General features: G+C 43.1%; 1 protein-coding gene across 2 annotated transcripts; it reads right to left on the bottom strand.

The window, feature by feature from the left end:
- Positions 1-10411: 10411 nt before the first annotated feature.
- On the bottom strand, positions 10412-12997 carry LOC133916809 (uncharacterized). 2 transcript variants are annotated; one of them, XM_062360664.1, is made up of 3 exons: positions 12524-12997; positions 11131-11491; positions 10412-10619 (listed from the first exon to the last, which is right to left on the bottom strand). In XM_062360664.1, the coding sequence occupies exons 1-3, from the start codon at positions 12667-12669 to the stop codon at positions 10464-10466; spliced, it is 663 nt and encodes a 220-aa protein (XP_062216648.1). In that variant the 5' UTR covers positions 12670-12997; the 3' UTR covers positions 10412-10463. The 2 variants fall into 2 exon arrangements, with proteins under 2 accessions (XP_062216648.1, XP_062216649.1); XM_062360665.1 differs by lacking the exon at positions 10412-10619 and having other exon boundaries at positions 10802-11491; positions 12524-12995.
- Positions 12998-15255: the final 2258 nt, after the last annotated feature.

Below are 15255 nucleotides of genomic sequence, written 5' to 3'. Positions count from 1 at the left end.
AAGAAAAAGAAAAAGAAAATCTTGCAGATCTAGTGGACCTCATGCTCCAGCAAAAGGTGCGAAGCGGCCATGGAAAGAGGTGAGGTGAGGTGAGGTTCTGTGCAAAGCTTGGCCGTTCGAGATGCTGAAGTAACGGGCATGCATGCTCTCCCGGCCATCTGGTAAGGGGGCTGTGATGAATTCACCTCGCAGAAAACTGCAACAGCTATCCGCCATGTGGAACAGCGCTGTGTGCAAGCTTTATTACTCTACACTAGCACAAGGGCCATTGCCACTGCATGGTGATTTGGATGAACGCCGTTCGCCCAATCAAATGCTTGAGCAATTCAGGTTCAGACAGGCGGGTGAGAGTTACTAATTAACAGGGGGAAATAAAAAGTCATGGCAAACCGCTTCTTCCATTGCGATCTAGTTGCAGTTATTTTTGTTTGCTGTGTCTTCTTCTCGTATCATTACGTTTCAAATCACACCTTTCTCAGGCTCATTATGTTCGGTAAAAAGGATAGAAATGATGGCAGAAGTTGCTTCACCGTGTTGCTCACCTATTTTAACTATAGTTCAGTGGCTCCAAAACTAGCAAAAGGTGAGGTAACTCCTTTTTTACGGTCATCAGCACTGCATGCACGGAGACATGTGTACTTGATAATCTCTTCTGAAAGTTCAGGCAGGCATGGGCTCCCATATACAGTATATCTGCAGACACGTTAGCAGTTCTTAATCAGATCGTGTCAGTCATGGTACAACCGAACTTCATATGACCGCGTGGTCTGGGAGCCCTTTGATCTCTAGTTTGGTGTGGAACTTTTGCATCTCATCATGATTATTAAACGATGAAGCACAAACTTAACTCCTAACTACTTCCTGCAGTGTGGGCCCATGGCGATAGGGCTTGCAATCATATGGATATGCGAACAGTGATAAGATTGAATTTCGAGGCTTTCTTTATAGAGTGTCAACACCTTTTTTTTTGTCACATCATCTTTTTCTCACCCTTTGTTGATTGAGGTAGCAGTAGGTCCATGTTCCTAAATATCCAAGATTACATTTCCAGCGTGTCCACATGCATATGAAGCCCTAAAAAGTGGAATGCTCCACTAAATCCCAGAAAGAGAGAGCTATTCACCTCATGACCTGTGCCTGACTGACCCTGATGTTTGTACCGGTCATCTACCGCAAATGTCAAAGTTCTTGATGAAATACTGCTAACGCATCTTTTGTCGAAATATCAGCAGAGTATATATTTGCATTGCTTTATAGCAAAAAGGAAAAGCAAAGTGGCTTTGTATTTGTGAAAGCTGGATTGCAAGAACATATTCTATAATCTGGACCATGAGCAACTAATCAACGATTTCTGGTACATGCAATGTTTCTGGGTGAACTGACATACTGTATGTGACTTCTCCAGATCTTTTGTTGATTATTTTGAACCTAGTTGCGAGGACGTGTTTTTTTAGTTCACCTCTGGATTGGTACATGGTAGCACAAGCTACAAAGGCATCCTGCAAATTTGAAATGATTTATTTAACATTAAGAACAATGAATCGCCGACCATGCTTGCATGACAGTTTATGAGAGTGGTCATAAACAACAAATTTATGGTTGGGAGATGAAAGGGATTTTCTATTACACCTGCAAAAGACACATACTAGTATTACTTTTCCTCGACATGAATAGCATTTGTGATGGGCAAACATCTATTTTTCCAACCAAGAGCTTGCATTGAAATTTTTAAATAATTGCCTGCCTATTAGAGTTTCGATTGCTCCCTTGAACAGACATAGTATTTGAGAATTCCTCCCTGAAATCTTGCTAAAATATTCATCAACCAACAAAATGCCACGAATACAACACAAAGAAAACGTGTACTGAACTTTTGGATGCAGACACCAAGCAAGCACTTAATCTGTGCCATCAAGCGTTCTTAGGTAAAGAGTTGATGAAAAAAGTTACTACAAAAGTTTTGGCCCATTGGCTCAATCAAACACTTTGCTGTTCATCAACTGGCTCATGTTTGTTTCTCTTTTAACCTGTGGATTTGCTCTGTCCCCGGGACATGACAACCCACAAGTTGCTGTTGGATCCTGTGGCCAATCGGAGGAGAGGACAACTCAAACGGGGCATCTTTGGATCTGGAAAACGCCCCAACCAATCTAATCCAGTCCTCGATGAACATGCATGGCACAGCCATTGCTGCCCTAGCAAAGTGGCAGGTGTTTGGTGGCGCTAAACAATGGGGCCGTGCTTGCCTCGCGGTTTACCATGTGATTTCTTCAGAAGCCAGCCAGTTGCAGGTTAGTGGACGCACATGATTGGGCTCCTCCAATCCTAGCTCAGAGAGAGAGAGAGAGAGAGAGAGAGAGAGAGAGAGAGAGAGAGAGAGAGAGAGAGGGGCAGGCAGGAATCAATGTTTGCAGCACAGATCTACAGCGATGCATGCTAGGGCAGGGGCAGGGGCTGCTGCTTGTGCATGCAGCACAGGCAGAAGGTGATGAGGAGAAGCAAACAAGGGGTCTAGTTAGATGGCAGCACAACAGGACAAGGCTGAATCAATTCTTTCTTGATCCACCTCTTTATTTCATTTCATTTCAAAACCAAATGCTCTGGCAATCTGGCGCGCTGATTGTTTTGTACTATCCTTGCACAAGCCTGATTGGAAACCAATGCAAGCTGAAGCAGTTGATCATACGGCAGATATTGTATTCTAGTGCTATCTGCATGTTGATGCAACATTTTCTTCTCTATCTCTCTCTTCACCTTGGAAGTAAGTGTAGGGAATCTTGCTCATTATTTCAGCCCCCAAGAACCATGGACTTCTTGGTAGACGAACCGCATCATACTGATCAGTGATAAGGGAGTGGTAAAAAAAGAGAAAAGGCTGCCTTACCTTACATGCACCAAAGTTGCGACTTGCAGTTGCAGATGCATTTTGCCTTTCATGCCTACTCACCAATTGTGAACTACTCCAATAGTACCAAGTGAATGCTTTTTCATTCGGCTTTTACTGTGTCCTACTCCACAATCTTCGACGCACTACGCGATCTTTTTTGAGCTTATCAAAGCTGAAGCTTAATTAGGTAGAGAAGGTCCTTCAGTGACAATAGGAACTCAGGTCAGGTTTGATTTGAAGACAGCGAGCAACCTGAGCTCTTGAAGCTGTTTTTGGAAGATAGGAGTGTAGCTGTGGCACTGTGAGATGGTCAAAGGCTTCCCATTCAAACCCCTTGTGGGGTCTGAGCCTCTCATTGCAATTTGCAAAGGCAAAGCAGTGCACTGCCCTAATCCAATTACTAGTTCAGTCTCTGCTGGGGCCAATGCATGCAATGCACATCCAAGGGATCGGACCTGTTCATGCCCTGACCGACAAGGGTTGAATGGATCCATTCCAACCTCACTGCTTCCAAAGCCTATTCATGGTGATGGATGGATGGATCCTCATCCAACTGGGTTCTGTGGTCATGGAAAGGCTCAAGTGTTGATCACAAAAAGGCAGTAAAGGAGGGAGAAGTGAATGCTGCACAGTGGCATGAACAGAGCAAGAAAGCAAGGCACCTCTGTGGTTAGATAGAGTGTGATGAGGAGGCATGCCTGCCTCAAAAGAATGGGGGCTCTGCACTGCTTCTTACACATCACCTGTGGTGTGGTGGTGCTGGAGGATATGCACATTGCTTTTCTGGGGTCCTCTTTTATCATTGCAATCTTGTGCCATTGTTGAAGATGACACAGGACAGGGTAGCTATATGACTCCTTGCTCCAAAGGCTTCAGTTCATCTTCACCATTTCGCCTCGCCGATTTCTTATGGGACAATTCGGGTGGATACCTCAGGACATCCAGTCTGTAGATGGTTATATGAACAGGTGTTGATCTGGTCAAAAGTTCATAAAAACTTGATCAATTCCATTGTGCTAGTACTTGCATCAGTACTGTATTTCATGAGCTCTTTTACGGTGGTCCATACTACCTAGAGGTAAGAGGTAGTATAAATCTAATCCGACGATCTATATAATTGGATATTTTGGTAATTATGGCAATTTTGTTAAAATTAACTACCATGTTTTTGCTAATAGAAAAATTGACGCCGCAAACATCGGATCGCTAACCCTAGCCGATGGGTAGCAAATGAACTCTCATGCCGAAGACAGATTAAAATGTTAAAATAACAATGAAATATTACTCTATTTAGAGACACATAACTGCAGTTAATTAGTTTTATGCAACGTATTTTTCTTCCCAAAATAACCCTAATACTACTATACTACTCACATATACTACCTATACTACTAGTAAAAAATGAGTAGTATTCTGACTAATCTGGATCGTTGGACTCTAAAAATAGATGGCTCATATTAATTTTGGACCACCGTAAAATTTCTCTATTTCATTACTGCTACAGCTTGCACTGCATTACTCCTAGCAGGACCATCTTGGACGGACGCTGGAAAAAAGCTTGGTTTCAGGCCAAGTCTTTTATCTCATTTGCTCGTCCCAGATCCACAGCAGGTGCTGCCATGATCTGCCTCTGCACCCGGTCGATCTCCAGATCGTAGGGACACATGGCATCACAGCTCGTGCGCACGTTTGACCGATAAGATAGATATTTACGCCACGATTGAAGACTCTGCTTATCACCTTGCATCGATCATCCAATGCAGTAGATGAATCGTGTCCGACGTGGCAACATTCGGCTCAATGGCACAGAAAGCGAACTGACAGATGAGTATATCTATCGACAAAAGGCACATATCCAACCCAGTCTTTTTGACAGGGTTGTGTTTTTCAGGACTCAGGAGATCAGAGTCATGGTGACCTACAGGCTACAGACCAAGATAAGATTCTGCTGTGCTGGTTCGACGAATGCCATCCAGTTCAGTTCACCATCTCAGAATGTGATTCCAGCCTTCATTACAGAATCCATGCAAAGGCTGAGAGATGCATGCATTGAGCTTAAATAATAGCAGGTGGAAGACGATCCTCCATTTGTCAAACAGCTCCTGGAGATAAATGGTCAAGGTGCCAAACTTTCAATGCGCCACCCCAGAGTTTCAGATACTCCTCCCAGGGAATACTGGTAAAGTATTTGACATTACTTTCTCTGCAGGTAGTAAATCATTGAACATTTGGATCGGGCTCTGAAGAAATGGATCGAGCTACTGCAGAGTGACAACACAGCAAGGGGGCGGTACAATGATTTTGCTACTCTAACTAGGCCTTACATCAGGTTCAGGCCAATTAAGAATTGTCAGAGTTTATTTTGGAATGTGTAGAAACGAGATTGATGATTAAATCGGGGTGAATAGATGTCTCAATAAATTTCTTATGAAATCGATGATTTTCTCCTATTTGAATCACCCAACACACTTCAAAAATCAAGCGAAAGGAAAAAAAAATCGAGAGAAATTTTAACAAAAACAATCGAGACAACACGACTCCACGAATGGATCAATTTAAGATCAATTCATATATCTTAGCATTCAAAAGATCACAACTAACAAAGAAACAAGAAAAGATAAACACTAAGCAATGAAACTCTCTAAGTTGATTGTCTAGATGTAAGAGAATTCAAGATTCCATCTCATAAACGTGTGTATACAAATTTTATGTCTCTAACAACAAAAAGAATAACCTCACAAGATGATGAAATTTCAGCCCAAAAATCAAAATCAAAATCAAAACCGGAAAGAGAAAACTTGCATACAATGCAAGAGAACCAAGAGAGAAAAACTAGAAGGAGAGAAATTCAAGCATATGAAATAAAATAAACTTTATTACTCAGAAAAGTCAGCTCTATTTTAAGCAGATTATAAAGATTTTTCTCCCAAAACTCTTACCTATTACATAGGCTAAACACTAATCCTCTTCTCCACTAAAACTCTAGCATAATGCTCTCATATAGGTAGCACAAGGGGTTTAAAATGGCTGATTCACACTCCCTCATATCTCTACCCCTCTATTTATAGGTCTAGTCACTAAGTTTCCTAACTTTTTTCTAAAATACTCATCTTTTGGGCATTTTAGTCTATTTTCTTCTCCATTCATCGGAAGGCCGTGGCGCCTTTACGATTTAGATTCGTCTTGATGCAAACTTCATGATAGTACCACGTACTCCTCCAGTCCTTCACAGTTTTGAGACCAAACCACGAAACCCTAGCACGCTTCTCAAAGCGTGACTAGATGTCACTTACTTCGACCTGAAGCAAGCGCTCTAATGATAATGCGTGTCCTCCGTCTTGCAATCTTAACCATCAGCAAGTTTCTCTCACTTCCGATCCTTCAAGCCACCTTGTCACTTGCACCGGCATCCCCTTCGCTTGACTTTGCCAATATACCATCTTCATCATCTGTTTCATGCTTTGCTTGACCTTCATATGTACAGCTAGGATCACCTTTGGCTCCGTCCGACCCTCTTTGATCGTCTGGTACCAAGCACTCTCTTAGCCCTGATCACCCGCCATCGATCGTCAAGTTGCATACGTCACCTGCACACCATGAAAGAAGCAAACATATTTCTCCACATCACATAACATCTCTAGGTTAGCATAAAATAAAAAACTTCAACTCAGAGCACATCCTGCAGAAAATGTGAACACCAAATATTTTAGTGTGTTCTTCTCCTGAACACCGGACCGTTCGGTAAGTGTAACACTATCTGTTTCAGAAATTTTGTGCTATCTGCAAGAAAAGGTCCGGTGAAAGCTTCTGGTGATCTCATGTCCATCATCGGATAATCCGATATGTGCTAATCCATCGAACCACCCTTCTGCAACCTCTCTGCAACAAAAGTTCAGGTGCATTCTCCGGTATTCACAATCTCAGCACTAGACTATCCGGCGTACATAATCAAACTTGACGCAAAAAATCTCTTCTCTGTAGAAAATACTCTGACGCTCTCAAAGTCCATCACCGGACCATCCAATATTTGCTTTCATTTCTGCTTCAGCATTGAAAATACTCCGGTGATACTCTCTAGTGTAGCCACCACACTCACCAGACCTTCTGAAAGTATTTGATGTCATATAGATGGGGGTGAATAGACGTTTCTTAAAATTTAAAACTTTGCAGCGGATTAAACAATATCTGGATACTTCGGTTCAATCCGGATACTCCGGGGTCGGGAGTCTCCGAATTCACCCAGATTATCCAACCTATACAGGAACTTTAAAATCAAAGAGAACTTGAACATGTCTAGATATATCTATGTGTTACCACAAGTTATAATAGAAGCTTAAAGGTCTTTTCTCCAACAACCTGCAACCACAAACCCACAAGCAAGTAGATCGGAGCAAATCGCTCAAAATCAACTAGAACAATGAAAAACAAGAAAGTATAGGAGACAAAGATTTGTTCCCAAAGTTCGGCCACTCTACAAAGAAGTGACCATGTTTCCGTTGAGGCGCTCACAAAGAACGGATTTTTTTCAACCCTTTTCTCATCCAAGCGACCACAAAAGATCGAGCTAGTGTTTCTTACTGAAATCGATGGGTAATAAAAACTTTTCGGGACACTCCACAAACTTGGGTGCTCTCCGGGCGACACCAAACGTCTAGGAGCTCAAATCTCCAAGAGTAAAGAATGCAAATCGAAAGCTTGGCGATGAACTTAAGTGCTCAAGGATGGGATTTAAGCTTTCTAGCACTTAATCTTACTCTCCCAACCATAATCCCCAAATCTTGCAAGAATCAAAGCTCTAGAGGAGTTGGGAGGGCTATTGAATGACAATGAATTCTTTTGTTCACGAGTTATTTAGCAGCGAATGAAGAGAGAGGTGAGGGGTATTTATACCCACCATCTCCAAAACTAGTTGTTACTATACTTTTTGAACTGAAGCGGAGTATCCGGGTTCACCCGAAGACTCCAGGTAACACTTAGCCCTAGCCGAAAGCATAGTTCGGAGCCTGCCTGGAAGGTTCGGACCAACCCGGAGACTCCAGGATCAAAAATAAATCCGAACCGAGAGCCCCCTCCCGGAGCTCTACCCGGAGACTCCAGGAAAAACACCAGAGTCCGAAGTATCCGGGCTAACCCGGAGACTCCGGGTTTAGAAAATATTTTTCTTTTTTTCAGTTTTCATAGGTGATTGTGTCTCTCATTTTTATTCTAAAAAGGATACTTTGAGCACTGAGACATCATCAAGACTATCATTACACATCCCTCTTGATATAATGGTATTTCTAAACTCAATTTCGAAAATAAAAGAATTAAACCCTATTGAACAACTACATGCCACTTCTCTATATTTTAGAGGTATGCCAATATCGTTTAACTTCTCCAAAAAAACTTAAAACTTGTTCATAACTTCAGTAAGCTCATTAGAGCCCTTAATCGTTTATCATCAATTAGCCAAAACACACATAGGGAGCCTAGATGCACTTTCACCTTCCGATGCATTGATCTCTAATTTCGCTCGAAAAATTGCTCTCTGCAAGAAATAGTTTGGCGGGTATACACTGTCCATATCTAAACTTTCGGTGTGTGTAATTTTTCTACGTACATAGAAGAATTCATCAATTCTAAACACCGCCAACTTAAATTAGATATAAACAAGAATAAACATTCACAAACACATGCTAACTAAGTTCAAGATATATCAATTGTTATCAATATCTCATCATATACAAATTAAAACACTTCTTCATTTGATTTCTCAGAACGTTAGATCTAGAGCAGTACTTCCACTTACCGACTTTCTGATTGCGTGCATATATGCTCATATCCTACTGAAAAGGTAGAGAGTAGGAGAGATTATGAATCATGACCCACTAAGACAGCATCTCTAAATGTCAACGTAGGATATTTGCATAAAGAAACAAATTGTAGCATGCCAACAACGAGCAGCATGCAGCTCCAATGGAAGGGAGTCATAGTGGTGATGACGAGAGACGTCGCATCGTCCAAGCATCAGGATTTGGCACCACACCAGACCATGACACTAGCCATTAGGCACTAGAACTGAGTGAAGTGAACCGGAGATAAGTTGACTTGTGCCACGGTAGCTGGTCAGCATGAGTGAGGAGGAACACCTGTCGGCTGTCGGTATTGCAAGAAGCTGTAGCTGACTTCCTATGGCGATTGCGAAAGTATCTCTCTGATTTTCCTTCTGGAACCTTCTGAAACGGATTCCCCAACTCTTGCCTGCGTAGTGGTACTGATACTGATGGCTCAGGCAACAACTGAAACATGCTTGGAGCTTTTTTCGAGAGTATGGTAAAAGTATAGTCGATTTTTTTTATAGAATAAGAGAATTGATTTAGTTTACAAAGGAAATTAAGTCTGAAAATCTCACAACTGTATGTTTAAAAAGAACTGATAAATAATTTCGAGATAATAATACGATTTCAATTTGAAACAGAACGACACCCAACATGATGGAGCTTTGGAGTGTCAGTGGAGGCCATGAACACTCGAGTACACACAATTATTGTTAGTTGTGAAAGCTATACTAGAATTTAGCACAAAGAGCTTTAGTAGAAATTGACTTATAACCCTTTCTTTTTCTTCAAGAGACCTCCGTCAGACAGACGGAGGTATCTCCGAATCTGCAGATGATTTGCACAAAGATTCAGTGGAGCACTACTGCAAGTGCAAGGAAAACAAATAAACAATCAAAGTTGTTCTAGTTGATGAATACCTGATCGATCAACTGGATCAGTCATCAGTTGGTCATAAAAAATTTCAGATCATGGACACAGTTTTTCCTCAGAGGTAGTGCTGACATACCGAATTGACACAAGGAGGACTGGGAAGAGCGGGCAGTACTAGATATGTATATTTTCTGACGATGAAATTTGGCGTGATCAGGAAACAGACTGTTATGTTGATTGTTGCTGGAGTCCAATCTATCAAGCTTGCCAGGTTTGATTCCTCCTGTACAAAATATCGACAAGACTCTTGTCTTTTCTCTTTCTTTTTTGCCTTTTTATAGTTAACCCGTTCCTCTTAGGCGTATGCGTAGCTTGGTTAACAACAGATCGTCTCAAGTTGCTTCTTCGACAAGATTAAGATTTTCATGTCATCATCGATATCAAAAGTAGTATACATAGCTTTCTTTTGCCTTTTATAGTTAACTCGTTCTCCTTTGGCGTATATATATCTAATAAATGACAACGTTTCAAGTTGTTTTTTGACGTCATTGATATAAAAATTATGATTAAGAGTTAGGTTCAAAGCTCATTTCTTGTTTGACAGTTAAGAGCATGCTATGCATATACGTAAGTAAAAACCTTACTGTCAGTTTGCTATCGTGATCAAGGACATTTTTGGGCTCTTAAGTCTTAGAAAGAAAAAAAAAACAAGGACTTCTTTAAAAGAAATTGTCAGGGGTTTCCTTCCTAACTTAAGTAATATGGCAACTAGTGTCCATCCATGGTTGTACATACAGCCAGATGTATTGAGAAGAAGAGGTTAAACCAATGATCTTGAAAGGTGCAAAAATACTTTAATTTGAGGCAGTACATGTCGATAGTAGCGTTTAACACGGTGATGGCACTAGAGCAGGAGTCTTGAGTTCAAGACCTAACAAACACGACGTCCTGTACCTTTTTCTTATCTTTGGGATGCTGAGACGGTCTCCAATACGGACTTTGATTTTGGCCCAAGTAGAGTCCATGTCGTATTCGAACTGAGCCTAGACATGGCAAGGAATTTCTTTTAATGTAAAATTCATGGTCGAGGGAATATTAACTTGAGGTCGAATGAGACTGTCAACATCTATAAACAGCAACCAACGAGGAACATAAGGAAATCATACATGCATGAAATAACGAAAAAAATCTTTTCAATTACGTTGGTTAAGCTCGAGATTGGAAGTGTTCATCGAAAGAAAAAACTTTATTTATTTGCACACGCAGAACTCTCTCTAAAACAGCTAGCTGGTTAACTAACCGACGACGATCAAGCGAAGTCGCTCATCGCATGATCGAACCGCATGCACGTTGGCATGCAAGTAGTACTCTTCACGTTGTACATTACGCCCACAAACATTAACGACTCAACACAGCTAGCTAGATATCCATGCATGCATGCATGCACGCATGGCCGCACAAGCTGCATGCTGTCTACATATACACGCGTACACACCTAAAAAACGCTCACGTGGCATCCACGACATCGAAACCACAAGGTTAGCTAGTGATCACCTCTTCCAAGAGCTTGTACCTCCGGACCCTCGGCCTGCCCCGTGCGACGCCGGGCGACGGCGGGGCGTCGTGGACGCGGCTGCCCAGGTCCGACGCCGACCGCCGCAGCAGGAGCCGCTGCTGCGGCGGCTGCTGCTTCTTGATAGGCTTGCTCAAGTTCGACGACGCAAAGTCGCCACGAACGGCAACCTTCGGCGATCTGCCGCCGCCGGCGGTCGTGCCACCGTGAGCAGCAGGCCGGGCGGCCACTTTGCCGGTGGATCTCGGCGAGTTAGAAGTAGAAGCCACGCCTCCGCCCGCCCTCAGACACCAGTTGCAGGCGCCGTACGACTCCACCTTCGGGTACCGCTCCGTACAGTATCTGACACATCATACAGGACCACGTATGTGCACAGAATTAGCCAGGCATACACATGTATATGTGGCGTACGTTATTATTGCATGCAAATTATGAAGTGGCCACAGACACTTACATTCATGTGGGATTAATGATCAAACTAAGAACTGAAACTAACAGCGGTGCAGTTGGATGCGGGTAATCGAACAGCTACAGGACGGCTTGAATCGACGTCGAGCGAATGTACATAGGCCCGGCCCGTTTTGTTTGACAATATATTTTGACGTCGATTGTGCGATCGAAAAAGCACCCGGAATAAAAAATAGCACGACGGATGTGATGAAACGTGCCATGAAATGCACGCACGCTACCGATGGATTTTTGTGTTTTGGTATGAAGCGATCGGTTCAGGGAATAGACGAATAGTACTCATGAACAGTTCTCCATGTCCACGTATTCTTGAAAAAGGTTGTACTGCAGGTTGACATCGAGTCATGAACCATATGTTCTATCGTGTGGTGGACATTTCTAGATTCAAAGCTAGCTAGATGCGTGTCTTATACACATATATCTACGAGCTGAGTGGTACTACAAGATATATTCCAGAATCAATAGTTCCTTTCTTTTTCAAGATTATACGAAAGAACGACGCATCTTCCTCGATCTCAAAACGAAGAAGAAGAACGTACTACGCATCTTCCCCTTAATTTTAGGAGAAGTTGCAAAACTAACGAATGGTTTTTGTAAGAGGCAAAGCTAATGAATGGCTGGCTATATGCCAAGAAAACCAAAGGAGTGCATGAATCCGGCCTCGATTGGATTCACATATTAAAACGCATAAATTGATTAAATCTCTGATGCGCACGCTCGTCCACAGTCAGAGATCGATGGGCTTTAATTTATTTATTCACGTAGGTACCGCAATCGTCGATGCTGTTGCAAGTGCAAACGAATTAGGGATCTATCGCATGCACGGAGACATGTTAATCACTACATGAGCGATGCGCATTAAGAGGAATTGATTAGAGAGACTGATGGATGGATGGGTGCACGTACGTGTGCTGGGAGCGAACGGAGCAGGCGGAGCAGCGGAAGAGCTCGGGCAGGAGGCCGCGGTCGCCACATATGCAGCAGACGGCGCCCGGCGGCTGCGGCGGGCCGCTCGCGCCGGCGGCACCTGGGAACACCTTGCCGCTCCCCATGGATCGACGACCGATGGGGGTCGGTTGGTGCCGTCCGGTGATCTCAGATGGATGGGTCGTCGAGCCGGCCGGGCATGGGATCGATCGATGGGATCAAACCCAAGGCTGGTGCCGATCGATAGCTTGCAAGCAGCTGGGTCCTCGTTGGCTTCTTCTTAATTTCTCCTTGCTCCTCCTGGATGATGATGAGACGATGGTGCTGGCAGACCTGTGGGGTGGTGGATTAGGGAGGATGGAGGCAGGAAGGAGGAAGAAGGAGTTGAAGGTGGTGGTGGTGGCTGATGCGGTGCTTCTGCAGTCTTCACACATCTCAAGATTTTCTCCATTTTTTTTTCATTCACCGATTGCCTTTTGCACTTTAGGCCTTTACGTTTGTTGTTTTCTTGAACATGAAATTATTGTAGTTTTCGGGACTCATTTGCCAGTTTGGATAGTTTTTTTTCAGTTTTTCTTTGAAAAAAATCCATACGTTATCCAAATAGCTGGTTTCTAGTCGCGAAACGGTTATGACTGAAATAAATTAAAAATTGAGCAGCAGATTTTAGCTGACTTTTCAGATTTTTGGATATACTGAAAAGCTAAAAATTTATTATAAAACTAACAACTAAAATTTAACAGCCACATCCGCTTTCTTAGTTAGCCAGAAGCTCTAAAGCCACAGTCTATCCAAACAGACTCTTAGAATACGAGACTGTTTGAAGTTAGGAAAGTTAATTTGTTTGCTGCAAAATTCTATTTTTTTTTAATAGGTACTTAGTTTACATTCAATGAAGACCCAAGTAATTTTATATGCTTGAAATAGTTGTTCCACTCTTCCATAAAAAGGAAAGTTACTCTAGAGATGGTTATTTCTTCCATTAGAATCTATCAAAAGCACGTATGTTCATTTAAGAAATCACTTTGAAGATTTACACTGACAATGCTACCCATAATTTACACTAACACCGGCTCTCCTGAATAGTGTTCAATCCTTGATTAACAGTAGTCAAAATTTGACAAAATTTGATTAACAGTAGTCAAAATTTGACAGCAGCAACCATGGTGGGCAGGTCGGCCTGGGACTAAAAGAACCATGAATAGTATATCTTAGAAGGACCAGTACAGAAAACACCTCATAGGTAAATATAATAATCGTAGAACAAACAAGATGTCCTTCTCAGTGGCAAGACCGTGAATCACAAGCCATCGAGGGGCTAACCCTTTCCTCTGAGGAATAATTGCGGTTGGGTGGGTGGACTTCGTTGGACGGCCGGGCAAACGTGGGCCTACCTTCACTCTTCGCGAACCTACCACCGTAATACTGTCACGTGGGACCCAGAGAGCAACGCCCCACCTGTCAGTGGTACATAGTGCGCGCGGAGGTAGCTGACTTGTTAGCTGACCGCGCGGGGCACGCTGGCCGGTGGGCCTAGAAGAATTCCGTCGATGGCATCCCTTGTAATTTACGGTGAACGCGGGGGCCTGAAATGGAAAGGGGGCAGAGGGAGCGTGGGGGTCCGCGTTTGACCGCGACTGGCAATGGGAAGGGACAGGGCCACGTGGATCCGACGTGGCAGGTACTTTGGCACGTTCATGCATGTGGAGGACGAGGAGAGGAGAGCCGTGCCGACAGACACGGGCTAATGCTTTACGGTAAAAACAATGGCAAGTTTTCGCTTCATTTTCTTGCATCGATGCTGATGGTGATGGTGATGGATGCCTGCATGTATACGTGAGATTCTATTTTCTCAAAAAAAAAAAACGTGAAATTAGCATTTCATCTTGTCTTCGACTCGTTTCATCATGAGCTGATCCCTCTTCGGGTGTACCACATGCAGCGGCAGGTGTGCAAGTTGAGAGACACACATGTTGAAGGGAGTTTTGTGCCCACAGAAACAGGCACGCATTATCAAACCGACCGGCTGGGCCTCGCCGTGCCGACATGCCAGCCGGCCGGCAGAGGATAGTGGTCAGCTGACCGGGCACCGGCATTTGTTGCTCAACCTCCTAGCGCTAGCGGCATCGGGTGCAAAGCCTATTGCACGAGTATTGCTCAAATCAGCCAGATAAGCAGACACCACATGGCTCCCTCTCGTAACTTTGTGCAGTAGCGTATTCTCTTCATCTCTTGCTCTCAACTTGGGAGGATGTACGCTTCCTCTTTTATTTTCTTTTAAAAGGATCAAAGTGAAAAGGAGCGGAAAAAATTGGACGCCGCCGTCCTACGCTCGTGTGGCCTCTGCCCGCCTTAGCTTTTGCTGCATGATGCTACCAACCATCATGGCCCTGGCAGCTTCCAGGCTGTGTTAGTTTTAGTCAATGATTATGGTTTAAGTACTTCATTCTGATTATGGTTTAAATACTTCATTCCGTACAAGAATATACACCATTCAGATGAGACATGATCTTCAACAAGCATCTTTGATACCCAACTTTTACCCTAAAGGAAGAATTCATTTTGAACCATCTTTTTATAGCAAATACAGCAATGATATTCTCATTTGACCACTCTAAGCGTCAGATTTATGAAAAATTGGCAGTTCCAATTCAAGACCTAACATACTCCATTTACACAAGCAACGTAGACGTACACAGGAAGCAAGAAAA

Source organism: Phragmites australis, chromosome 4 (assembly GCF_958298935.1).
Source record: "Phragmites australis chromosome 4, lpPhrAust1.1, whole genome shotgun sequence".
NCBI lineage: Eukaryota > Viridiplantae > Streptophyta > Magnoliopsida > Poales > Poaceae > Phragmites > Phragmites australis.
Note: the sequence above shows the minus strand (reverse complement) of the source record. Positions and strands in the feature narration are given on the sequence as shown.